This window comes from Salvia splendens, chromosome 22, assembly GCF_004379255.2.
Source record: "Salvia splendens isolate huo1 chromosome 22, SspV2, whole genome shotgun sequence".
Lineage (NCBI taxonomy): Eukaryota > Viridiplantae > Streptophyta > Magnoliopsida > Lamiales > Lamiaceae > Salvia > Salvia splendens.
The window spans coordinates 4,483,429-4,510,417 of NC_056053.1; the positions used below are offsets into that span (position 1 = coordinate 4,483,429).

General features: G+C 34.8%; 4 protein-coding genes across 4 annotated transcripts; 2 read left to right on the forward strand and 2 right to left on the reverse strand.

The window, feature by feature from the left end:
* Positions 1 to 1,468: 1,468 nt before the first annotated feature.
* LOC121787030 (G-type lectin S-receptor-like serine/threonine-protein kinase At2g19130) lies at positions 1,469 to 4,047 on the forward strand. The gene has a single exon (XM_042185627.1). It carries the CDS (start codon positions 1,520 to 1,522, stop codon positions 3,926 to 3,928), a length of 2,409 nt encoding a protein of 802 aa, XP_042041561.1. The 5' UTR covers positions 1,469 to 1,519; the 3' UTR covers positions 3,929 to 4,047.
* A 31-nt stretch (positions 4,048 to 4,078) lies between these two features.
* On the reverse strand, positions 4,079 to 5,203 carry LOC121787031. Its single transcript, XM_042185628.1, has 3 exons — positions 5,080 to 5,203; positions 4,604 to 4,814; positions 4,079 to 4,516 (listed from the first exon to the last, which is right to left on the reverse strand). Exons 1-3 carry the CDS (start codon positions 5,095 to 5,097, stop codon positions 4,125 to 4,127), a joined length of 621 nt encoding a protein of 206 aa, XP_042041562.1. The 5' UTR covers positions 5,098 to 5,203; the 3' UTR covers positions 4,079 to 4,124.
* A 4,813-nt stretch (positions 5,204 to 10,016) lies between these two features.
* LOC121787311 lies at positions 10,017 to 14,480 on the reverse strand. The gene is made up of 6 exons (XM_042186003.1): positions 14,438 to 14,480; positions 14,129 to 14,182; positions 12,968 to 13,397; positions 11,631 to 12,861; positions 11,367 to 11,513; positions 10,017 to 10,807 (listed from the first exon to the last, which is right to left on the reverse strand). Exons 3-6 carry the CDS (start codon positions 13,010 to 13,012, stop codon positions 10,203 to 10,205), a joined length of 2,028 nt encoding a protein of 675 aa, XP_042041937.1. The 5' UTR covers positions 13,013 to 13,397; positions 14,129 to 14,182; positions 14,438 to 14,480; the 3' UTR covers positions 10,017 to 10,202.
* A 3,591-nt stretch (positions 14,481 to 18,071) lies between these two features.
* Positions 18,072 to 20,913, forward strand: LOC121785696 (frataxin, mitochondrial-like). The gene is made up of 5 exons (XM_042184099.1): positions 18,072 to 18,379; positions 18,668 to 18,740; positions 19,305 to 19,352; positions 19,446 to 19,540; positions 20,301 to 20,913. Exons 1-5 carry the CDS (start codon positions 18,141 to 18,143, stop codon positions 20,428 to 20,430), a joined length of 585 nt encoding a protein of 194 aa, XP_042040033.1. The 5' UTR covers positions 18,072 to 18,140; the 3' UTR covers positions 20,431 to 20,913.
* Positions 20,914 to 26,989: the final 6,076 nt, after the last annotated feature.

A 26,989-nucleotide genomic window follows, 5' to 3' on the forward strand; every position in this document is an offset into this window, starting at 1 on the left:
AAAGTCCTATTAGCTGCAAAACCAGAACACATAGTGTTCTACACTGATTCCTCCACAACAGCAAATTAGTTCTGTAGATCAAATATTTCAATTCCTCAATGTTTTCATAGTACTTTTAATATGTAACTCAATACTAGTATGTTCGGAGAAATAAACTGCATAACTAGAATAAAGAGGTCATTTAGTTACAACTGGTTACACAACTATATTTATTGGTCAAGCTAAACAGCTTAACATGATGATTGTATGATCCGATAATCCATTAACACGATAAGGCTCTTAACAAATCAGAAGAGCGAAAATCATCAAATTCAATTGCAAGGAAAATCTGATCCCTAACAACGCGACTAAAGCAAATTCTAACTGTGATGTACAAAATCAAAGCAGTAAAAACAAAATAATTGCAGCAAAATATCGCTGAAACATCACAATCGAAAAGCAGTAAAAAAAATTACCAGAGCAATGCTGAGCATCGATCGCCTTGAACACAAATTCGACGCTGGAGCGAGACGAATGAGAAGGCAGGGAGAGCGAATGCCAGGTGCCGATTTCGACGATGCGGAGGAGAGAGACATCGAATCATGGCGCGAATATTTATTTATTCACTTGAAAATTTTATTACTCTTTTATTACTGTATTTTTAAATGCAAAATTGTGGATTTTCATTTTTCATATTTGCGTAATTCGAGTATAGTTTTAACTTTTAATCAAAGATTATGATGCGATTATGGAGTCGTAGATAACTATATTAGAGAGAGAAAAATAGAGAGTGAATAAATAGAAAGAGTAAATAAAAACTTTGTTCAATCGTCAAATAAAGAGTAGCGTTGATTTGTGTTCTATCAAAAACTCAATAGGTTATAAATGGAAACCGTGAGGTAAAGCAAAGAAGGAAGCTAGCTAAAAGTAGATAAGTTGGTTGAATTTTGATTAACGGCGAAAGTGTTACAAATAATTATATGGCTATAAATAATACTCCATCCGTCCCGCTTTAGCAGTCTCAGTTACTTTTATATACTCATTTTATAAAAATAATAGGAGTAATAAATAGTTAAAGTGGAGAAATGTCAATATGAGTCTTATCTACAATATTCTCTCTTACTTTACTATTTCTCCACTTTAATTCCATTTTAACTATTTATTATCATTTTTAAAAAATGAGTGTGCAAAAGTAACGGTAACTGCTAAAGCGGGACGGAGGAAGTATATCCTATATTCCATAAATATATGAATATTTCCTTCATTCCATAGAAACGAAATGTATTAATACATTTTTTTATTAAAATGGAAATATGATTCACCTTATAGTGAGAGACGAGGAAAGTGATTTGCTATTGGTGGGATCCACCTGAGGGAGTAGTATTCCAAGCACTACAAACTTTCTCACTTTTGAATGCTCGTGCTAAGAATATTGACTCTATCAATTATTAATCTACGTATTTTGTAGTCAAAGTTTGAACTCCTTTGCTCATCAGTCAACCATCGAAGACCTCTCTCTCTCTCTCTCACACACACAGCCATGATCATGAGAACCTATGCTAGCATGATTCTTGCTCTGATCATCCTATGTTTGAGCAACAACAAATTTTTGTCCCATGCAGCTGACACCCTTTCACTAAACCAAACTCTATCCGGTGATCAAACCATCGTTTCCTCGGGTGGCAAATTCGAGCTCGGATTTTTCTCTCCAGGTAAATCTTCCAAGTACTACATAGGAATATGGTACAGAAACATCACTGACAAAACTGTGATCTGGGTTGCAAATAGAGAAGCTCCCATTTCAGACAAGCACTCTGCCCAACTCAAGTTTTCTAAAGGTAATCTGATGCTCGTAAATGAATCCCAAATCGAGATTTGGTCAACTGGTTTAAGCACCACAGATTCAAGAAGTTCTGCATCTGCTGTGCTTCTTGATGATGGGAACTTAGTTTTAAGACAAGGGCTAGGTTCGAATTCTTCATCTCCAGCACTAAATTTATGGGAAAGTTATAATAACCCTTCTCATACATGGATGCCTGGTGCAAGAATTGGGTATAACAAGATTACTAAAAAGAAACAAATTCTTACATCATGGAGAAACTCAGAGGATCCTGCTCCTGGATTGTTCACACTCGGGGCGGATCTAAATAAGAGCCAATATGTTTTAAGGAGGAATAACAGTGAGCAGTATTGGGCTAGTGGAGCTTGGGATGGTGTGATTTTTAGTGGAGTGCCTGAAATGAGGACGGCTCTTAAGTTCGGGTACAATTTCACCTATGTTGACAATGAGAACGAGAGCTATTACATGTACACGATTCGTGATCCATCAATTATCTCAAGGCAGATTGTGGATGTGACGGGACAAGTGAAGCAGCTAATGTGGATGGGAAATGACTGGAACGTGTACTGGTCAGAGCCGAAGCAGTGTGAAGTTCCAGCTTATTGTGGGGAGTTTGGTGTGTGCACGGAGCCCTCATTTCCAGTCTGTAATTGTTTGGAGGGATTCAAGCACAGGTTTGAAGATGAATGGGAGTTGAATGATTTCTCTGCTGGTTGTGTGAGAGAGAATGCTTTGGAGTGTGGGAATGCTGATAGGAGAAAAGATGAGTTTATGATGAGTCCTGACATGGGGTTGCCTCAGTACTCTAGACTGTTGAGTGTTGAGAGCAGAGGCGAATGTGAATCCGCCTGCTCAAGTGATTGCTCTTGCACGGCTTATGCATATGATGAAGGCAGATGTACGCTTTGGGATGGAGGCATATTGAATCTGCAATGGGTTGGTGAAGGAAATAGCAGTGGGAGGACTATCTACATTAGACTTTCTGCTTATTCCTCAGTGTTCCGAGGCAAAAAGAGTGATAAGGGTGTTGCTATTGGTGCTGCCACGGGTGGTTCTGTGGTGGTGTTTGTCATGTTAGCAGTTTTGGCTGCACTGTGGAAGAGGCGGAGACGAAGTTTTGGGACTAATAAAGTGGTGGAGGGTTCGTTAGTGGCCTTTAAATACAAAGATTTGCAGAATGCAACTAAGAATTTCTCAGATAAGTTGGGTGGAGGGGGTTTTGGATCGGTTTATAGAGGAACTTTACCTAATTCAACCGTTGTGGCTGTGAAGAAACTCGAGAGCGCTAACCAAGGCGAGAAGCAGTTCAGGGCGGAAGTAGGCACCATTGGCACAATCCAACATGTGAATCTTATGAGGCTTATTGGATTATGTCATGAAGGTGAGAAGCAGTTGTTAGTCTATGAGTACCTGCAAAATGGTTCCTTAGATTTGCATCTTTTCAAAGCCGATGAGTCTAAGGTTTTGGGGTGGAGTACGAGGTATCAGATCGCACTGGGAATAGCTAGAGGGTTAGTGTACCTCCATGAGAAGTGCAGGGACTGCATCATTCACTGTGATATAAAGCCGGAGAACATTCTTCTTGATGCTGACTTCTGTCCCAAGGTGGGAGATTTCGGCTTGGCAAAGCTCATTGGTCGTGATTTCAGCCGGGTTCTGACTACAATGCGAGGAACCAGAGGTTACCTTGCACCTGAGTGGTTATCAGGAGTTGCCATCACAACTAAAGCAGATGTATACAGCTATGGAATGTTGCTATTTGAGCTCGTATCAGGAAGGCGAAACACAGAGCTTTCAGCTGATGATGCTACCTTCTTCCCTTCATTGGCTGCAAGTGTGACAGTAAACGGAGGTGACATATCTGGTCTTCTAGACCCTTCGTTGAATGGAGATGCTGATGAAGAAGAGGTGTCGAAAATATGCATAGTCGCTTGCTGGTGCGTTCAGGATGATGAACACATGAGACCTTCAATGAGTCAGGTTGTGCAGATTCTTGAGGGAGTTGTGGCTGTGAGCTCACCTCCGATTCCACAGGGTCTCAAAGTCCTTTTAGCTGCAAAACCAGAACACATAGTGTTCTACACTGATTCCTCCACAACAGCAAATTAGTTCTGTAGATCAAATATTTCAATTCCTCAATGTTTTCATAGTACTTTTAATATGTAACTCAATACTAGTATGTTCGGAGAAATAAACTGCATAACTAGAATAAAGATGTCATTTAGTTACAACTGGTTACACAGCTATATTTATTGTTCCTTCTAAACAGGTTAACTGGATATATATACACTGCCATGAGTTTCAATTATTCGGAGCAAGACTCCGTACTTGTAATTCTAGCTCCACGGCTCAACCTCCCCAACAAGCTTACCCTACTTATGCGTATACCAAAAAACTTCATGTGATCATTCTTCCTTTTCCTTCCTGACACATGGGAAAAGCCATCTACTATATGTTTTATTTCAGCAACTTCAGCCCTCCTTAAATCCTCCTCGTAGTCAAGTTTCTGCTGTACTCTCCAGAGAGCTTGCTCAGTTCCACAAAGGTGGCCAAAGTAGTAACGAGGGTTAATGTAACATGATCTCGAAGACACAATGCCTTTGATATTGACAGGCCGTAGAAGCTCAATGAATTCTCGTATCTCAGAATAGCATGAGTGATCAGAGTAATGAACTTCATAATATTTTGTAGCGTTTCCTGAATTTCCACCCAGCCCATGTATCTCAGAGCAACTTCTGATATTTTCGTTGCACTCTTTTTCATTCACATGAGATGCAGAAGCACCAATCGTATTCCCATCTTTCCTGGCCACAGCCCATGGCATGCCAGATGGCATAATACCTATGGTTGGGCCCCGGAATTCATTCAGCTTGTTAAGAGTGTCAGTTTTAAAACTGTAGCGAGGAATAGCACGGATTCTAGTAAGAGAGCTCTGGGTCGTGAAGTTCTCGTGAAATCCAAGTAGATGCACCACGAAACAAGTACATAACTGAACCTATTCATTTAGAGTGAACAAAAATAGGTCAAAACCTCTATAGCTCCTACAAGAGATTTGCCGCAATATTAAACAAGATGATTGTATGAAACACAATAATGCTCTTAACAATTCAAAAGAGGTAAATCAGCATATTCAATCGCAAGGAAAATCTGATCCCTAAACAACGCGACTAAAGCAAATTCTAACTGAGATGTACAAATCAAAGCAGTAAAAACAAAATAATTGCAGCCATCACAAACGAAAAACAGTAAAAAAAAATTACCAGGACAATGCTGAGCATCAATCGCCTTGAACACAAATTCGACGCTGGAGCGAGACGAAGGAGAAGTCAGGGAGAGCGAATGCCAGGTGCCGATTTCGACGATGCGGAGGAGAGAGACATCGAATCCCGGGAACTGGCAGGGGATAAGCTTGGCAGTGAGGCGGGAGCAGAAGAGGGGGCCGCGACGCCACGGGCCGGAGAGTCCGGCGGTGTGGTCGGCGTGGAGGTGAGTCAGGAAGTAGGCCTGGCTTCCGGCCGCCCACCTGTCGACCGATATCATTCCGCTCTCCATCGAAGCGGTTTTTTTGAGCTTATGAAATCGTGGCGCGAATATTTATTTATTCATGCGAAAATTAAATTATTTTTATTGTATTTTCAAATGCAAAATTGTGGATTTTCATTTTTCCAAATTTGCATAATTCAAGTATAGTTTTAATCTAAGGATATGGGGAAAAACATGCCCCAATCTAGACATGCACAATCCGAACCGGATCGCCGGTTAACAGGCAGTTCGGAACCGCCGGTTCATGAACCGGAACCGGCGCCGACGGTTCGGCGGTTCAAGCGGCCCGGTTCAGGTTCAGAAATATCACGAACCGTAACCGGCGGTTCACCGGTTCCAACGGTAGGATTCCAGCTAGGGCGTAGGTTTTCAGGCTAGGTGTGCAGAAAAACCACCGCCGGTTTCCGACGGTTCAGCACCTTTTTCAGGTGGCAGTGTATAGGCCTGAAAACCAGTCAGAAACAGCCGGTTTTCGGCCAGCCAGTAAACCGGTCGAAATTTGAAATTTGAAATTTTTTTTATTTATTTCTTCCAATTTTACTCCTATAAATACCCTACTTCCCCCATCATTTTTACTCACCCCATTCTTGTGTTAACAAGGATTTCCTTCTCAATCTCAATTTCTCTATTCTCTCATCATTCTCTCTAATTGCTCAAGTTATTTACTACTATATTTATTGTTGTGTTCGTAATTTACCATTTATTCAATACTCCATATTCCATACTAATTTCATTTTGCATTATGTCTTCTTCTCGTGGTGGACTGGGACGTGGTGATCGGGGCAAAAGAATTGCCCAAGATCAAAGTAGTCGTCCCCAAAGATCAAAGCGACCTAGTCGTCAAGAAGTTATAGAAGAGGTTTCTCGAGTGGCGGCTGAACGCATGCAAATAAGTTCTAAAAAATAAAATTATTTTTACAATTCATAATTTCATAAGATTGAGTTTTTAATTTTTTTTTTGTTCCTAATTAAAACTACTTATATAATATTTATAGATAGAAGAAGATCATATGATGATCATGCTACTCCCATCAAGGTGGGGGAGGGGCGGTGGTAGTTCCCAACAACAAGATGACGAGTACGACGTGTCTATATCGTCGGATTCGGACAACAATAATGATAGATTTCATTCTCATATTCCGTCTAGCACTGGCGGAAATGAGGACATGCCTCCCCCTCCACCCACTAAAAAACATTGAAATCTGATATTTTTGTTAAACACTACAAGACGGTCCCGGTGGTAATTCCAAGTCCTAATGATCCGCTCTCTCAAGAAGAGACATCGGCGTTTCATGCATATTGTAACTATTGTGATAAAGTCTACAAATTTGCGAGTGGTGGGGGATATGACACCCTCCGTCGTCATTTGGTGACAAAGCATCCGGTAGAATGTGGCACTGCCTCTACCCAAACCCAACTAAACTTCCAACCCGGTAGCTTAGGTTCGTCAGGTACGCCTCTTTTTAAATATGATCAAAAAAATATTGCTGATGTTATGACTAGATGGGCTGCAATGAAGCACTTTCCTTTTAATGTTTATGATGACAAAAAATTTGAGGTTACTATGCAAAGTGGTTTAAACGTAGCTATCAAAAGAGTAGGTCGAATGTCCGTTCAACGATCTACCGTTAGACAATGTTTTGAGAAAAAAGTTAAATTATCACGATATTTACTCAACTTGGGACACAAAGTGAACATTTGCTCAGATGTATGGACTGATTGTTTTAATAGACATTCATACATGGGCATTACGGTTCACTTTGTGGACAATAGTTGGACTTTGAACAAGCGCTTAATTGGTTTTAGAGAATTTGAGACACCACACACTGCACTCGAAATTGCTTCTTTAATTATTCAAGTTTTGAATGAATTTCAATTATGCAATAAGATATTTTCTGTTGGTTTTGATAATGCAACTGCTAACACTGCAAGTATTAATGACTTGTCATATTTTGAATTTATGTGTACAAGATGCGGTTGAATTATGGCAAAAGCATGTTAGTCCTATTAGAACTGCAGTTAGATTAATCCATCAAAAGCCGCATATTGGCAAAGCTTGGAAGAAGTATTGCCATCAAAAGAAGGTAAGATATACAAGTTTTACCATGGATGTGTCTCATATATGGAATTTGACATATGATTGTCTGAATTCTACTTTGACGCATAAAGATTCTTTGTGTGATTTTTTTAGAACCAATCCCGTTTCTGATTTATATCTGTCGCTTAGTTGTTGGGATCATAGCATGGCTTTATTTAAATTGTTCAAATATTTCAAAAATGCGACTGTTGAATTATAGGGTGTTTATTATTGCACTGTTGTTCGTGTTTTAGAGCATTGCATGTATATATCACTTGGTTTTAAAACTTTGATGAAAAATGCTTCCTCTTCTCCTGAATTGATGTGTGTTTTATATTATATGATTGAAAAATGGCTTAAGTATTTCAGTGAGATTTCAACGGTGTTTTTTATTGCAAAGGTCTTGGATCCAAAATGGAAATTAGTCGGTACCTCCAGGATTTTAGATTTTTATTATAACAATTTGAGTTCTACTGATCTTGTTCCACTTCAAGCATTGCAAGCGGATACCAATGACTAATGGGGAGTAAACCTAACCGAAACATTTCAAATAAACCTCCTGGACCGGTCAATTATCCAACAAACCTTCGAGTTTAACTTGCGTGCTCTCTACACCGAATATGAAACCAAGTATAACAGTACCCACCAAGTCAGAAGACTACCCCTCCTCAACAACATAACTTTGGCTTCGCATTTCAAACTGATTATGATGACCCCGACGCGCAATCCCAATTAGCCGACCTATACAGCTACAGCACCGGCGGAAGGTCGTCCTCAGGTATGGTAAGTGAGTTAGATTTATATTTCGATTCACTCTTTTCCTTTGGTGATGAAGGTCCTACTCTTCCCGCCCAAATCGACGTCCTCGATTGGTGGGGAACACACGAGAAAGATTTTCCCATACGTGCGTCAATGGCCAAGGAGATTTTTCGGTTCCGGCTTCCACTGCCGCCGTCGAGTCCGCTTTCAGTGTTGGATCACGTGTGTTGGATGAATCAAGAAGTAAGCTCTCCGCGAAAAATATGGAAGCCGTGATGTTACTTGATGATTGGGCCAAAGCTGATGTCAGAGAACAAGAAAATGATTGGGATGATCGTCAGGAGGAATCACAAGAAGAATTCACCGGGGATGAATCATAGGCCAACCGTCAACCGTCGTCCAACCCAAATAGGTAAGTAAGGTAAGAGAACTACGTCGGCTTTGATTCCCTAATGTAAATGAGCATTGGGGATACGTAGGCACCTCAACTTAAATTTTAAATTTAAAATTTAAGTTGAGCTAGTTGAGCTCAGGTCCTTTTTCCTTTATTTCTTTTTTTCCATTTGTTTCTACTTTAAAAATATGCAAATACAATTAAATAATTGTATTTGTATATACTCTAGTCGGTGAAATAGATTTCTCTATAAGGCTAAATCCGGGAAACTTTTGACAATTCTACTATAATTGTTGATTGTTAGACTAAACTCAACATTTAAGGTTGAATTGCTAAAGGTGTCCTCAATTTAGTTATGTAGAAACATCTCATTCCCCGACTAATAGTATATATACTTATAAATTTATTGTTCAAAACTTCAAGTCTTTTTTGTAATTTGTAATTAGCTTCGTTGTAGACTAGTAGTCTCGTTGTATTTAAATTATTTGTTTAAGACTTCAAGTTTTTTGTGATTTGTAATTGTTGTAACTTGTAATTAAGGGAGAGCAAAAAAAACCGGAAACCGAATATCCGAACCGAACCAAACCGAAATTTTGAAATTCGGTTCGGTTTTTCGGTTCGGTTCGGTTTTAAAAATAAAAAAATTCGGTTTTTCGGTTCGGTTTAAAAAAACCGAAAAACCGAATTTTATATATATTCTATTAATTTAATATATTATATTATATATAATATATATATTCTTTTAATATATTCTATTATATAATATATATTATATGTATTATTAACTTTATATTATATATAAATATTCTATTAGTATATATAAAATAAAATAAAATACACATATATAAATATATATTTATATTATATTTATTTTTTCAGATTTTTCGGTTTTTTTTTCGGGTTTTTCGGTTTTGTTCGAGTTTTTCGGTTTTTTAAGTTCGGTTTTCGGTTTTTTCGGTTTTTCGGGTTCGATTCGGTTTGGATTTTGAACTAAATTCGATTTTTCGGTTTTGGTTCGGTTTTGGCAAAAAACCGAACCGAAACCCGAATGCACAGCCCTACTTGTAATCTCAATAAAATTGCAATTTTCATCGTGATTTTTTGAATTTTATTTACGCACATTTCATAGATAAATAAATTTAAAATATGCCCAAAAAAAATTCGAACCGCCGAACCGACGGTTTCAGCCAAAAACTGGCAGTTTTGAACCGCCGCCGGAGCCGCCGGTTTTCGAACCGGAACCGAAACCACCGGAGACCTTGGCGGGCCAGTTCAGGTTCAAGAAAATCTTGAACCATGAACCACCGGTTCTGAACCGAAGCCGGCGGTTTTCGAACCGTGTGCATACCTACCCCAATCAAAAGAATAACTAGATAGCGATTTTAGAGAGGAAAAAAAAAATTAATAAATAGAGCGAGAGAGAGTTAACAAAACTGTGTTCAATCGTCAAAAAAAATGAGTAGCGTTGATCTGTGTTCAAACAAACAGTCAAACGGATAGTTTTAAACAGTCAAAAATCAAAGTCGCACAACAAATAACTGAGAAGGATCACATAGTCACACACACTGCATCGCCCAATGATGCCTTTATTCAAACGATATTTTTAAGTTTTAAAGCACTCCAAGATTTCCCTCGCTCCGGCTCCGGGGAAAGGAGAAATCCGTCCTCAAGCTCGGCACCTTGCTGCTAAAGTCGAGCTGATGGCCCATGGCCGCAGTCTTCATCCCACTCGGAGGCAGGCGCATGTGGCGGCTCCTTGTTGCCTTCGGTGAGACCCCAGCTTGAACTTTCCGGCTATGGCTCGAAGTAGATGCTCCCTTCTGAGAAGCCATGCCCTTCCTCGCAGTCTTGGATTCCAGCCGGTGGCCACGGTCGATTTGGTGGGAGCTCAATCGGGCTGACCGGTCTGCTGCGTCCTTTGTCGTCCCGACTTTGATGGATTGTCTGTTGTAGTATGTGAGGTTGGGAAGAAGACTCAGCACGTACTTTTTTAGCTGTTCGTCGCCTACGTTTTTCTGGGCTGGGTTCCCTTCGAGGCTGAGGGCGTGCAGGGAGTTGTAATTAGCCGCCAGCTGACCAAGACATTTGGTTGTGGAGAATTTGTTGAAACGCAGATCGAGAACGTTCAGTTTGAGGAGGCGGTGAAGACCTTCGATCTCACTGATCTTGTTGCCAGCTAAGTACAACTCCTTGATTGAGGAACAAGCTCCGAGACCTTCAAACAAAATGAAGTTCGTTTAAGAAAAAACTGTATTATGAAGCAAAATGAAGGCAAAGCGCCCAACTAAAAAGGGCGTTTTCTGTTGTATTGAAAAGCAATGCCCTAAATGTGACAATGTAAATGGAAACTAAATGATATGTAAAGGCAAAATAGTTGTTCCAATTTCATAACATTATTTGAAGCCATGGTTCAACTAATGCTAAGTATGGAACATATGTTAAGTACGGAACATATTGTGGATATAAGGTAGAATGAGAGCAAAGGTCATTTAGCGTAAAGAGAATATATACTTTTATGTTCCCGAAAAGTTAGTTAGATGAGTCTAGCCAGCCTTAACCCTAGGAACAAAAGTTGCTTCGATGACTTCCCTTATATCTCCAGGTTCAACGAAATATTCCAACCAGTTCAAGATTTTTTTCACTTCAATCTTGACAAGATTTAATTAGAGCTGAAAGAACTCTGACATAAGCTTTCTCCTTATATATTAATGCTACATATAACATCAGATCCTAGCACTATTCATGATACTTTATAAACAGGATAGGAGGTATACCATGCCCGATTCTTAAAATGCGATTATAGCTCAGATCAAGCACACGAAGTCGTGTAAGATCCCGCAATCCTTCAATGGTGGAGATACTGTTTTTTGAGAGATTCAGAACATGGAGTCCTCGAGGAAGAGTACCAGCAGCTATCCTTACTGAGATTATAAGACCAGCCAATTCAAGAAATCATTTAGCAAACCATAGTATAATGAGTAAGGGGCACAAGAAATGATGCATGAAAGGAGTTGAAGAATAAATGACAGAGAACAAACCTATAGCATTTCCAGACAGATTAAGGGTTTTGAGGCTCCCAAAAGCACTGAGAAAGGGGATCACTTGTAACCCAAGGTTACTCAGCTGAGCTGATGTAGATGACACGTTCATAGAAGAGATGTATCTTTTTGCTGCTTCCATTCCAGGGTTGACCTTGACTTCCACCTTTGAAGTGGTGGGATCCTCCAATAAGGGATTTGCTTTGGGTGTCTCTTGATCATAGCTTGGATCAGACTCATTAGATTTTTCTGGTGGGCCACAGTGCTGAACGTTGATGACCCAATTCTCAATTCGCTTTATCTGGAAGTCCTTAGCGGGTAATTGGTCCCAATTATCAAAAGAAGTGTCTCCTTTTGCATCTTTCTGCATGTTAGGTATTATCCAGTCTTTTGCTGAACCTTCATAATTATAATTCCCATCAGTTTCATCGGCAGGATTTTCACCTATATTTTCGTCATCATTATGCACCGCATCATGTCTTTCTTGATATGGAACTTGCCTTCCAACTCCATCCATACCTTTCTTCCTATAATCTAGAGTACTCAAATCCTCAGCAGATCTAGGGCGCGCTATAAAGGATGGAGAGTATTGCTTGGGAGAACCCAACCTAGGTAAAGAACGTGATTTTACTATACCATGTCCAATATGCGGTGTAACATCATCAGAACCATGCTCACCTGATACATCAATATCATATTTCCCGTCACCTTCTTCTAGAAGTTGTTCTCCATCTCCAGTTGAATATATAGACATATGTTTAGCATCAGAACCAACTTGAACAGAATCAGATAGCAATGGATCTGGATATTGATCTGAGAGGCTGGGTCCATTATTATCACTGCTTTCTGGCAACTCTGTCCTACTATGATCTCCAGATCCATCAAATGAAATTTTCTGCTCTGTTTCTTCCTCCGAGCCATCAGCAGCTGAGGTTTGCTCTTCCCAATTTAATCCGTTTCCCACAGATTGGCACTTTCTAATTTGTGTGTTCTTATGAATCTTAGTATCACTTTCAGTACTGTCTTTGCCATTCATTTCCTCAGATCCACAGTCATGTTCGGTTGGAGAGTAGTCAGTCACATGATCAGCAAAATAATCGACTGTGTGTTTCTCCTCTTTCAGGCAAGGCTTATTTCCTGTATTTAGATCAGAAGAATTCCGTAAAGCCAGCTTTGGGGGTGAATCTTCCAGAGTTTTGTGCATTGCTTCACTAGATTGTGGAACTGTTTTCTGTTCATGGAAAAGAAGAGAAAAAAAATAGAAAAAAGTAGCATGTATGAAAAGATAAATAAAGTAACACAATAATGACAAGATACTATATGGACAATGCACCAACCTTATGTTTGGGAGACTGAGCTTGGAAGCATGAAAATCTGACCATCCTTCGAATATTGGCAATTCATTCACATCTGATTTCTCTTATTGCAAAACTGAATATAACTTGAAATTAAGTACTCCTATTCTCCTAAAAACACTCAAGAACAACTACCGAGAAAAAATCACACGCTGCAGCAAATACACTTTGACTTGATAAAGCCAACCTTAGCCATAATCAACTGATAAACCCTCAGAGATGCGGCACAATCTCCAAACATGGGATGATCTAGATCTCCTCAAAACACATACGAAAATCACACTCTCGTTATCACCCCACACCTGCTCAAGGGTGTGAGAAACCTTAGAAGTTGTTGAATCTGCCAGAATGAAATAGAAACTTTGGCAACAGCAAGTGCCCAGTTCTGATTATGCATATAAGAGACAGAGGCCTGGTAGAGAAGAACCCATGTTAGCGCATGCATAATAACACCTTTTCAATAAATACTGTAGTATGAAGTCCATTTATAAACTTCTTCATGTGGAGTATAAGATTTAAGAGTTCCAAAGTCAAATTCCATTCAAATACTACTCCTTATTTAGCCAAGTAAAAGTTCACCGTAAGTCCCGTTTCCTTTATGAAGATAATAAAACATACTTCCACAGAAAGAAAAAACAAAAACTAGAAGAACTTAGAAATAAGGGGTTTTGCAACATCAGAGTTGGATCCGTGTTTCACTTAATACCAAATAGAAACTTTAGTTTTGAGAAAAAAGAAAATTATCATGAAATGCGAAAGAATAACAGGAATCAATAGAAACTTTAACAGATGGCAAATACAGCTGAGTTACAACTTATGCTTCACCATGAAATTGGAGAATTACACAATTAAAATATTATCAGCGATAAATAATTTCCAATCAACTACATAAGCAGACAAAATCTCATCAATTTACTCATAATTTTCAACGAACGACAACCAATCAAAAAACATCCACAACAGAATCCCAACTTCTGCACAACTCATTTCTCGGATCAAGGGATCTAATTCTTCATCCACAGCTTACAAATTCAACCACAGATAACAGGATAGCTCAAAACATCATCCATTAACCCCTCGATAACGACAAAAAAAACTCCCAAAACAATTAAAAATAAAATAATAAACAAGCTACGATCTGACCTCTTCTCAGCCAGATTGCCTTGAGATTACAGCTCCTGAAGCGATAATCAGCAACTAAAAACATAAAGTAAAAAAAAATCAAATAGGCAGATAATTTGCAGCAAATATCTGTAATTTTGGGGGGGAAACGAGAAGGTCAGGTGAGATTTATAGTGAGCAATAGGGCGAAGGTATCGGGATATTATGAGTAAATGGAATTCGCTGCAAATTAGGGTATTCTGAGAACAAAGGGAAATTTGATACGATAATAAAGAAAGTGAGAACAGAAACTGATAGAATAAATGCAAAATATGAAACAGCAAATCTAACCTCCCATGGATCGTATTTTTGTTATGATTGATTTTAGCCTCACCTATTTTTGAGGTGTGGCACAATATTTGCAATTAATTTCATATTTTATTTTTTTGTTTTTATATAGGTAGATTTTGTAGTTTTATAAAATTCTCGCTTTTATTTTGAAATTAAAAAAAAAAGGATTTTATTTGGTACTCATATTTTTAACATAAGGGTTAATACTATATCAACACAATTATTATAACTTGATCTAGTATTTTTTTAGCCAAAATTAGCTACTCCACGGATTTAGTATGTTTGGGATGAATATGCAATTGATGTAAAGTGGGTCTTCTTCTTCTTTTGTTGCATAAGGTTAACGATATGAGTAGAATTAAACCCAAAAGGCCAAATATTATAATTCAATTATACAGATCACCTTTGGAAATTCAGTTTAAATTTCGTGCATATATAACTCAATTCAATTCCAATCATGTGAAAATTCTCATAACCAGGACGTTTTGGGACGATAAAAGCTTCAGGGGAATGAAAATTGCATAAACATTCATAGCTACGTTTAGGTGAATTTGGTTAAATAATGTGGACGCACTGAGATATTTTTGGATTAACAAAAGTCTCCCATTTTTCAAATTTCCCATGCAATTTAAAATATATATAAATGAAAAATCTAAAAAATAATTTTGTAAAATAAAATTGAGAGCATCTCCAATGGCGGACGTCCGGTCGGACATCCGCGACGGGCGACCGGGACGTCCGCCATTGTAACAAAGCAACTCGGATACGGACGTCCCGTAAGGACGTCGGATGTCCTCGGACGTCCGGGCGACGGGCGGGCGGACGTCCGCCATTGTGGTGTGGGTCGGACGTCCGGTATTAATTTTTTTTAAAAAAAAAAACTCTATATATACGGCTCGTTGAACTTCATTTCATTCGTAATTTTTCCCGTTCGTATTCGTGTATGTATGTTTTAAAACTATGTAATTTTAAAACTACGTAATTTTAAAACTATGTAATTTTTTTTTTCGAATCATGTATGATTGTATGTTTTTTTTAATGAAGTTGTTAATTTTCCCCGTTCGTATTCGTGTTGAAATTTTATTTCCATAAACGTAAATTGTTTTATTTGTGAATTTATGATTTTTTTTTATTGCGGGAAGTCCTAGTGGGAAGGGCGATGGGAAGGGCGGATTGTGCAGGGGAAGTCCTAGTAACGTGGCAGTGGGATGGGAAGTCCTAGTGACGTGGCAGGAGGTGTTTTTGGAAAGTCCTAGTGGATGTCTGAGTGGGACATCCGTACACTGGAGATGCTCTGAAAATTTTAATATAAGGCTAGACCAATAATAAATAAAGTATGTACCCGGATAGTGAACACAAATTAAAATGAAGAGAGTAAATGTGTAAAAATTTACAGCACCAGGGACAAGGAGCAAAACTCATAAGCAAAAGTGTAGGAAACATGAACAATTCATATGCCTATTACTATTAGACTATTAGAATTAATTTTGATTGGGATGGTTGAACCAATAATTATCGTGCCATAATAAGCATATTAGTACAAAATTATGTGGTCTTAATTAGCCGCATCTGTTATAGGGCTCCAATCAACTCCTCAAGAATCAAGAAACATCATTTTTTTACAGGATGAGAACAAAATCGAAAGGTAGCATCAAGAATAATTTGTTTCATTTTCTCAAAATATTAAAAGGAAAGAAAGAATAATTAACTTCCACAATCCACCACAAACTTAAAAGTTCCACTCGATATTTATTCCATGTGTTAGATCTATAGTTAATACTTTTTAATCATTGCATGATTCATGCATACACATATTATAGAGTATTTATTTATTCTACACATTTATATTATATTGAGAAATTTTAATTATCAAACCTTTTAGAGCAATACAATGCAGCTAGGAAGCGGATGCATTGTACTGCGAAAAATAGGAGGGCAACCTAGCAAACCGTCTTGAATACGAAACGATGGCTGCTTCACGGAGCTCGCAGCGGCCATGCTTGATTGTCATTTTTTTATACACCCTCATTCCATCTATAAATATCCATTTTAAAAATAAATTTGGCCATGTAACAATTGATGTTTTTATTATTAGTATTTTTCGGTATTTAATTTTATATTTTTTTAGTATTTAAATTATTTTGTTTTTATGGATATTTATTTTTATTTCAATTAATATAATTTATAATTAATATAAGACTTAGGAAATAGAGCTAGCTGCAAGTGTTGAAATTAAAATAATAAATGCTGACATGAAATTTGAAAATTGGAGTTGGAGCTGAATTTTTCTAGGCGCATTATAGATGCCCCGAAGTTTTCACTTTTAGCCATAATTAAATCAGATTCGCAATTAATGTCATTGTCTATGACTCTTGATTAGCTGTGATTATGTTCTCTTTTAAGTTTTAAACTTTCATCTCTCTACGTAACAAAATATATTATAGACTTGTGGTAAGATTTCTAAGCTATTGAACGTTAATATGTTTTTAAAGACTAAAGGGTAATTTAATTTACTACTACCACTACTCATTAAAATTTTGATAATACGGATTTGGATCCCGTACTATGGTGGAGTGCATACATATTTAATATTTTATTTTAAAATTATAATATTAAAATATTAATTTCTTTTTTTATAAAAAATTTGAATATGTGTAACAACATCTTGTTATGCATTCCGAGGGTTGCAGGTGCTGTCTCTTAGTTAAAAGATGGAGTGAAAAGTACAGTGGGGCCCATGAATAGTTAAGAGATGAGACGGTTAAGAGACGGATAAGAGATAGCGACGGATAAGAGACAGCGTTGCGGATGGCCTTATATAGGCTAGAGTATCTCTACATATATGGTAAACGAGACGGATATGAGACAGCGTTGCGAATGGCCTTATATAAGCTAGAGTATCTCTACATATATGGTAAACCTAATTTACAATAATTACTATGCTATATATGGCACAATATATTCTCATATCAATTGCATATAATCCTCCCGATTTTGTGCGATATTATTCTGACAATAATCGTTCTGACGAGATACTCTAATAAAATAAAGAAAATTATTATTTAAATCGTAAACTATCTAACTTATGATCAGGTTTATTATAGTTTGAAATTGTCTCGAAATAAGTCTAAATCATGATGTCTGAATCACGATTTGGAAGTTCTCAATCCGACTTCAACGTTGCAGTGAGTTGTAACTTAGTCATGAGTCGAAGCTACGAACCCTAACTAAAGCCTAAAATTCAAAAATCAATGATGCAATTTAAGAAAATAAGTCCTAAAAGTGATTAAAATGATGAAAATGACGTCGTTTCACTTATGGTTAGATAACACTATCATTTTATCAACGACCGAAAATTTGGCTCCCACCTCACTTTCAGTTTCAAAAAAAAAAAGAAGTTTTGTGGAACAACCGCAATTCGCAAACTATGATTTAATTTACAGGATTTCATACATTGAAAAAATATCAACCAAAAAAATATGACTTAAATAAAAAAATTCATATCCATGACTAATTGCGTTGAGATCAATATTTCATTACTTTTGTTTATAATTCTAAAAAAAATTAAAATTTCAATGAAACTTAGACCTGACTCGGCCCATATGAAATAGATAGGCCCAACAGAAAAAGGAGCAAACCCAAGATAAGAACATCAAATTTCAGCTTCGATTCCTTTTTCCGGCTACCGAGAAATCCAGAAAATATGGCGATTCGATCGCTGAGAAGAACAGTGTCGAGAGCTCTGAGGCCTCTACAATCGTCGTCTTATTCAACCGCAGCAACGGAAACTTCATTGCTGTTTTCACTCTCTAACTACTCAGCTGAATCTTCAACTTCTGCCGATTATTCTCGCCCAAATTTCTCGTGCATTAGCATCTCTTGCCGCCGTCTCTCCTCTCTCACCGAAGAAGAATCTCACGGACCTACCGCGGTTAACTATTGGTGAGTGTGAAAATCCTTAATTAGTTGTTTATTGGGGAAAAAGTTTGATTACGGTGAATTTTTTAAACTTGTTTCTGTTTCTCCTTTTAATTGATTGGAAATGAATCAGTAATTACTTTAATTGTTATTTTGATGTTATAGTTTAAGTGAAACCTTTGTTATTGTAAATTTATTTGTTTAGTTATAGGGATTTAGGAAATGACAGCTCGATTTGGTTGAGAAATAACTGAGAGTATATGTTGATTTTTAACTGAGGGTTCTGGATTCTGCATTGGTGTTTTTCTGCAGCTCGTTGTTGACGGAAGAAGAGTATCACAAGCTGGCTAATTCCACCATCCATGATTTGCTTGAAAAGCTCGAGGTAGTATTTTCCAAAATTTGGATTGAATGTTACTGCGAATTTTACTGGTAAAATGAGAATGGAACTGATAGGATTAGGGTCACCTTAGTGCTGGAAACAACTTAAAACTGGTATTTTCAAATTGATTCAATCGAATGTTGATTAATACTCCCTCCGTCCCCAAAGAGTATGAACTTTGGGTACATCATGAGTTTTAATAAATAAAGGGAAAAGTAAGAGAGAGAGAAATGGTAGTGGAAATAATGTTATTGGAGAGTGGGTCCACATTATTCTAATGGTGTAAGTGTTAATGGTAATGGTATAAGTTGTAAATAAAATGATGTGTAGGGGTGGTATATTGTTTGAAGTTTTTAAAATTAGAAAGTTCATTCTCTTTAGGGACGGACAAAAAAGGAAATAGTTCATACTCTTTGGGACGGAGGGAGTACATAATTGATCGGATACTATTTGAAAATGACTATTCTGCTCATTGACGAAATGCAGTTGCAAGTGTATGTTCAGTCACTGGTTGATTTCACCATACGAGTTTAATATGTGTTTTGATGGTTTCATTGGCTGTTATAGGAATATGGTGACTCTGTGGACATTGATGGATTTGACGTTGACTATGGGGTGAGACGGATGAATTTGTGGGGAGATGTTTATATTTTTGTTACGTTTTTTCTGTTGGTTTATGATGCTATGCTACTGTTTTTTGTTTTTCAGAACGAGGTTCTCACTTTGAAGCTTGGGGATTCTGGGACTTATGTCATAAACAAGCAAACGCCAAATAGACAGATATGGATGTCGTCTCCAGTGAGGTATTGATGTGTCTGCTTAAATCAGAGATACACCTTACTGGTTTACTAAGAATGCTGTCTTGATGTGCTTTGGCTTATAATTTTTGTTTTGGATCTTGAGAATGCCACATTTTGGGGTGTGATTTTAACCGTCTGTCATGTATGTGCTGAAAACTAAACACCATATAATTTAAAGAATTAACGAAGTTTATTGAGTTGGTTAATCACAGTGAACATCAAGTTTGATTTGGGTGGTGTTAACTCTTGCTTCCAATGGTCCTTGGACTCGGGCAGTAACATATGTAATACCCATTTTCTTATAAGAACACCAACTTTTATAAAAAAAGGTTTATATTGGTTCTTTATTTTATTTATTTGTCTAATGGGTAATTGAACTTGAATTGGTCATGATTGCCTGCCACTAGGCAGAATAACATGGGAAAACAGCTGCATTGAAAAATTAAAAACTGAAGGAGAAGAAAAATGTACTCCATCAACTTTTGAGGAACTTATGTAAAATAATTAGCTATAGTATTATTTTTAAATTTATAAGGTCAATGCTTTTGGTGGGAAGAGGGAGCAGGATCATCATCCATCCATGCTTGCAATTTTCTTTGGTTGAATTTTTTCATGGTAAAAGTGGAAGTATTATTAGACTATTAGCTTGCCTATTTCCTGTCGAGATGCTTGCTCAATACTTTAAATTTCTTTTTCATGTGTGTTGCACTTAGTTTTCTTCACTTCTCTAGTTCAATTATTGTTGTCTCAATTGCTTTTGCAGTGGCCCATCTCGTTTTGACTGGGATCAGGAAGCTGAAGCTTGGATTTATAAGCGAACGAAACAAAACCTTTTTAAAGTTCTGGAAACCGAGTTAGAAAAGCTATGCAAGAATCCTATCAGCCTTTCTTGAGCATATACTAAAACGATAGATCCTCTACATGAAACTTTTTCTTCAATGAACCCATTATACTACTCCCATCCAACCCTTATCCTCCCTTCTTCTCATCTCTATCTCCTCGCCTCGTTTCCCATTACATATGGCAACCCCACGTCCTCATAGCAGTCGCAATCTAGTATGTGGTACGACAAGTAATCTATGTTGGCTAATTCACGAACGTGGTGATAATATGCTGTGTTAGAAATTTTCAGTTGTGCCTGTGGAGTATTGACTAACGAGCCAACGCCGATCCCCTGCCCGATAATGTGTGGCAGGTTTGAAGCCCTGAAAAGATCTTTGCTACATATTCCGGCCCGGCCATTTCTTAGCATTACTATGAAATAAAAATTGTTCTGTCACGATTTTGATCTCTTGATTTAGTTAAAACTAGTGTTAACCCACGTGCGATGCACGACGGATATTTTTTCATCATATAATTTTAAATTAATTGGTTAACTAAAATGAGAAACAATATAACTATATAAGATTTAAAAATATAGTATATAATAACAATTTAATAATTAGATACTCCTCAATTCATTTTACACCTAAAGACATAAAATTAAACATATTCAAAATGGAATCAAGACAAACACAATTATTTGGACAACGATGAAGAGAATATATCAAGCGTTGACAGTTTTGAAAAATATGTTTAAAACAATCCTTCATATAATTACAAAAAAAATATAAATCACACTTTTAACAAAATAATGAATCGATAACTCATAATATTCAAAATGTCAAAATTATGACCATAAAAAAATTCGAATAATAACATTATATTAAAGGGTTGAATTGACATTATTACATTATGACTTTTTAAATGTTGGAGCATTTATCTTTCTTAAACGTGGCTTATTGAAACATGAAACATCTATACTGTGTTTTTTATGCAACTTTACAATTCTCAATACTGCAAATTTTCTTTTTGTAAAAATATATGTAATATATTTATTTTACTCAGCATGCTCACCTATAGATAAGATAATTAGATTCTTCACATAAAATTAGTTGTATTTCAAAACAATTAAGTGCTAAATCCTAATTTCAAAGTATTATTAGTAAACCAAAATCTGGTAGCAGACTATTTTATTTTGTTTGAACAACTAAAAGTTTGATCGACTCGATTTTGCTAGGTTTAATTATCTCATTGCAAATATACATATATACTTATAAATACATGAATTTATTAATTCATCATAAGTGATCAAATATATTTTTGTGACACCACTTAATATAATTATAGCGCTAGTGACAATATAAATACACAAAAATAAAAAAATGTGTAAATATGAAGATAAATATTATGCATATTTCGAGTTAAGGATGTTACAGTTCCTACCTCTCCAAGAATTATAGTAAGAAATATTGGGATAAAATTCTTAAACCATATATACACGCGGTACTCTAACTATTGCTATCAAAGACAAAAAAATGAATGAAATGGAAATTACAATAAAAATTATAAAATAAACAGAACTATTAAGTCTAGTCGAGAAAAACCCTATTTCCGCAAGACAAATTACATCACGATTAGTGCTCTCAGATTGACATATTATCCTCGAAGATGAAACGACTTCCTCCTAACGTATATTGCATCTCAAATCCGCTAGGCACCGATGAACTTGATGGGGCTCCAAAGATTGAACAACACAATGGTCCTAAAATGTACAATAAAATGTTGATAGCTTGAAAGAGAATAAAAAGTGCTTTTGTTGGTGTGTAATTCATTCACAACTCAATGCTTTTTATAGGCAAAAAAAAGGACATGAGAGATCATAAAATTAAAACAGGTTAAATTATAAAATTAAGACATGGAGGTTAATTTGATAATCAATTGCATATTAATTTAATCATTTTGGAATTAATTTGATCACAATAAGAAATCTTAATCACGTGAATTCATTTACATTTACAATAATATGAAACGTAGGAGTATATAGTTATTGACATATCATGGCCTCAACAATGAAACGGTCGTCATACACAAATATTAGTACACATAATTAGTATTCTTTCTCACAATTAATTAGCTATGGTGTTGTAGTATTCATTCTCATAATTAATTAGTATTAACTAATTAGTTCATTCTCATAATTAATTAGTATTAACTAATCAGCATGGCCTCAATATCTTAGCCAAGCGTTTAATGAAAAACGGTTAGAATATTTAGATAGTCATATCATTTACACTTATATTAGATAATATAAGTAATTGCAATGATACCTAAAATTTATAAATATTCAAAACTATGCCAAAAACTCACCTTTTATACCCGTGCTATGCACGGACTAAGATATTTCCAAAACATTGATAGTTAGTTTTTATATAATTGAGACTAAGATATTTCCAAAACATTGATTGTTAGTTTCTATATAATTGAAACAAAATTATAAACAATATTATTATTCAAAAATTATAAACAAATGATCATAGCATATAATAGCAATGAACAAAATGAGTAATAAAATTTTAAGTTATATGAAGTTAAAAATATTTACAAATCAATATTAAAACATAATATTCAAACATTAAATTATAGATAGAACTTTCAACCTCATCCTTGAAATCTAAAATCCTTATCAATTCTAAAACCTTTTTTATGACAACCAAGAATGCTACAAAACCACCACAGACAGTATATGTTATTTTTCGGCCCACCTAATTGTTGCATATAATAACCGTGAGACTAAAAAATAAAGCAAATTTACATCACACAAAATAAAAATAAAAACCTAAAGAATGTATAATTACCACTTCTCCTAATGAGATTTAAGATATTGTTTATCAAAAGCTATAATTTAAGATTGCACTGGCTCCTAATCGAGTCTCATTTCATTGCAATATAGTGACCCTATACAATAAAAACCCAAACCTTGAAACCTAAATCCTAAACCCTTAACTTTAAAATATACTCATCATAACCAACAAATGAGTCAAATAGCAATAAAATTCTCACTCCGTCCCAGTTCAATTTTACTTTGTTGATCACTTATTCAATTTTGAGGGTTTTAGATATGTATTCGATATCTTACACTGGGTCGGCCTACGTGATAATCCTTATTGATAGTAGATGTTTTTTTACCTGAATCAAGCATCGATTCACCCAATGATATTATTTACTGGAGTCGAAGTAGTGTTTTGTTGAAGCTAGACTTGTATTCTATCTAATCAAATAATTGTGTTTCACGGGTGCAAGGAATGGAATACTATACGAAGGCTCAAATAACTTATTATATTAGATGTTTTATTACTTTTGAATTATACATAATTTAACATTAGTATAGTTGTTATTTATAATATTAAACCAAACAAATAATTAATTTAAATAACAATCTTTACTAATTTTTAAGTGAATCACAACTAATTTATAAATAATAAAAAATTGTCAAACATGAATAATAGTGTATTGTTTAAAAAATAAAAAACTAAATCAAATTTGAATTTCTTAATTATAGTGTTTTGTTATAACTAATTTGTTTCATATTTAACATTAAATGTAACTAAGGAAACATAAGAGTACAAATCTCTATGTTGAAATCTCTAATTACAAAACTACAGGCAATCCTCTAATTTTTATATTGATCAAGATTAATAGTGACCATTCAAAAAGTGTACGAAATCTCCATTAACATTAATGATGGAGAATTGAAACTAAATCAAATTTGAATTTCTTAATTATAGTGTTTTGTTATAACTAATTTGTTTCATATTTAACATTAAATGTAACTAAGGAAACTTAAGAGTACAAATCTCTATGTTGAAATCTCTAATTACAAAACTACAGGCAATCCTCTAATTTTTATATTGATCAAGATTAATAGTGACCATTCAAAAAGTGTACGAAATCTCCATTAACATTAATGATGGAGAATTGTTGGTTGTTTAGCAATTTAGCATCGATTATGATCAAATAATACATGTCTCTTACATCTAGGCCTAAAAATTGCTTCCAATATTGCATATATAAATTGTTATTTTTAAAAAATAAAATATCCCTATAATATAACCTCAAAAGACGACTCTATCATATATAAATAAATATATATTTTAAATAATTATATTTAAATTATGTTAACAAAATTAACATACGCTCCGAGCATATTTAGTTCAATAGTAAAACACAATACGAAGATATAAAAAATATACTTGTTGAGCTCCTAAGTTTTATTTTATACATATTGAAATATTCAATGATATGTTATTATAATATTCCTGCATTACAAAAGAAATTAAATGGATCATGAGAGTTCCAAAAATATCATACAATATGTAAAAATGAAAATAATGACACAAATGAACACAATTAAACGCTAAACATGAAAATTGGTTATTTACTTTAAAATTACCTTATTTCGTAAACTCTTTTAGTATAAAAAATAGTTAATTAGTAAAAATTCCAAGCGAACTTCAAGTTAAGAATACAAAATCAATGAATCTAAAGTTGAAATTAACACGTCAAACTTAAATTAGTGATAAATGTTAAAATAGTCAAAATAAATCACAAATTATTTTTGTAAAAAAAATAAGAATATAACAATATTTTATATCAAAGCATATTGTTAAAGCTAAAAATATATAACCTTAGCTCACTACATTTAAATAAAGAAATATAAACTAATAATAAACTAAATGTTTTATGCTATATTTTTATTTTTCCTATATCGACGCTTGTTTTTTTCCTCGCGCAGTGTGTTAGACTTTTTTTCGCTTCATCAACTCTTTAGTATACCATTTCTTGGAGTTGGAGGGGTGATTTTTGTTCCTGAAATAGATGAGTAAAGATTACATAACATACAATGATATTTTACACCCTAACCCACCGTTAAAACTTACATATATAAAAATCTTTCAACTTGTAAGATATAACATAGTAATAGTTCTAACTATTGTCAAGGAAAATAGAAAAAAGAAAGTCATAGACTATATTAAATATAATCTACTAAAATCAGTAGGTTTAAAAGAAATTAAAAAAATCTAAATCCTCAAAATTAGTAGATTTAAAGATATATAAGATCAAAATTATCAGCAACATCAAATACATTATTAAAAAAAGAGTGCATAAAGTCATAGGAAATTAAAGGATTGTGAATTTAGAATAGCAAAAATCATATTAATAAAACAAAAGAAAAAAAACAATTCTCCAATCACAAAAAATTGAAAAAATGGGTGAATTGGGATGGTGCAAAACAAACACATTAATACACAAACGAAAAAAAAATCCTCATATAAAAAACTGATTTCATGTTAAAGCAATATTGAAGAAGAGTAAGAAAAATTCCTAAAATCAATAAAAATTTATGCAAAGCATTCAACTAATTTCATGTTAAACAAATGGAAAAAAATCATCATATAGAAAACAATATTGACAAAGAGTAAGAAAAATACTTAAAATCAATTCAAATTTATGCAAAAGTTCAACAAAGAATATTATGAAAAACGATAGGAATATGATGATTAAAATCTAGCAAACAACATATTTATAGTAAAATATAGATGCCTCTCCATAACTTTTCACTTCCTCCATTTATTATGAAAAATGCTTTTTACCTTCCAAATACAAAACTTATAAACGTCCCCTTTAAATGTGATAAATACATTAGAAAACTGAATATTAAATTGAAAAAATTAATTAGTGGTCAAAGCTATAATGACACGTAATATTAATTGTGGAATATGAATGTTGTGATACATTGATTATGCACTCTTATAAATATTTAAATTGATACCCATAATTTATAAATATTTTAAAAAGTGTCCCAAAACTCAACTTTTATATATGTATAGATTGCTGCTGCTATTGAGTTTTAACTAAAATACGTCATCATATACTAAAATTGCTGCTGCTACTGAGTTTTAACTGAAATGCCAGCATTAGTTAAATATTTGTGTCATCAATTTTCCATCCATGATTCAATGTATTATTAAAAAAATTGAAGTTTCGTACGGCAATTTTATATCCCTTTACTTTAGTAATACATTTACTACTTTCAATTTATAATCTTAAATGTATAATAAAATCATAATCATATATTAAGACGAATAAGACGTAACTAGCTATCAAATAAAAAAATATTTATTCTCCATATATGATCGTGTAGTGTAATCTATAGATATTTGGTATAGTTCTAATATAAGTATTCTTCAATATGGTGAGCTGATTTTAATTTTTTAGATAAATTTGATAATGACTTTAACATCAGTTCTCGTTGATGACGCTAATGCAACTTATATGAAATGAGTTCTAAAGTCACTGTATAAAATAAAATGATTCACGATTTCAGAAACATGACGAAAAACATTTATGAAAATCTCCAGTATTTTGTTAACGTGAGTACTTTTTAACATATTTTTTTATTCTAATCTCATAAATTATTATTTGGATTATCATCCGTGAATATAAAATCAACACTCAATTAGTCACTTTATTCTCTTTTCCATTAATTTCAAATAAGTGAACAACGGAACAAATTAGGGCATCCACAATGGGGCGCCCTATGGTGTGCCACGTCAGCAGTTTTATCCTCCT

What these genes read in the sequence shown, in the direction of transcription:
- LOC121787030 (XM_042185627.1), top strand. Translation starts at nt 1,520, where the DNA reads ATGATCATGAGAACCTATGCTAGCATGATTCTTGCTCTGATCATCCTA.
- LOC121785696 (XM_042184099.1), top strand. Translation starts at nt 18,141, where the DNA reads ATGGCGATTCGATCGCTGAGAAGAACAGTGTCGAGAGCTCTGAGGCCT. An exon ending in ATTTGCTTGAAAAGCTCGAG is followed by an intron (nt 18,741 to 19,304) that starts GTAGTATTTTCC and finishes TGGCTGTTATAG; the next exon opens with GAATATGGTGACTCTGTGGA. An exon ending in TGGATGTCGTCTCCAGTGAG is followed by an intron (nt 19,541 to 20,300) that starts GTATTGATGTGT and finishes TTGCTTTTGCAG; the next exon opens with TGGCCCATCTCGTTTTGACT.
- LOC121787311 (XM_042186003.1), bottom strand. Translation starts at nt 13,012, where the DNA reads ATGGTCAGATTTTCATGCTTCCAAGCTCAGTCTCCCAAACATAAG. An exon ending in TCTGTCTGGAAATGCTATAG is followed by an intron (nt 11,514 to 11,630) that starts GTTTGTTCTCTG and finishes TTATAATCTCAG; the next exon opens with TAAGGATAGCTGCTGGTACT. An exon ending in CATTTTAAGAATCGGGCATG is followed by an intron (nt 10,808 to 11,366) that starts GTATACCTCCTA and finishes TTTTGTTTGAAG; the next exon opens with GTCTCGGAGCTTGTTCCTCA.
- LOC121787031 (XM_042185628.1), bottom strand. An exon ending in GAAAGATGGGAATACGATTG is followed by an intron (nt 4,517 to 4,603) that starts GTGCTTCTGCAT and finishes GTGGAAATTCAG; the next exon opens with GAAACGCTACAAAATATTAT.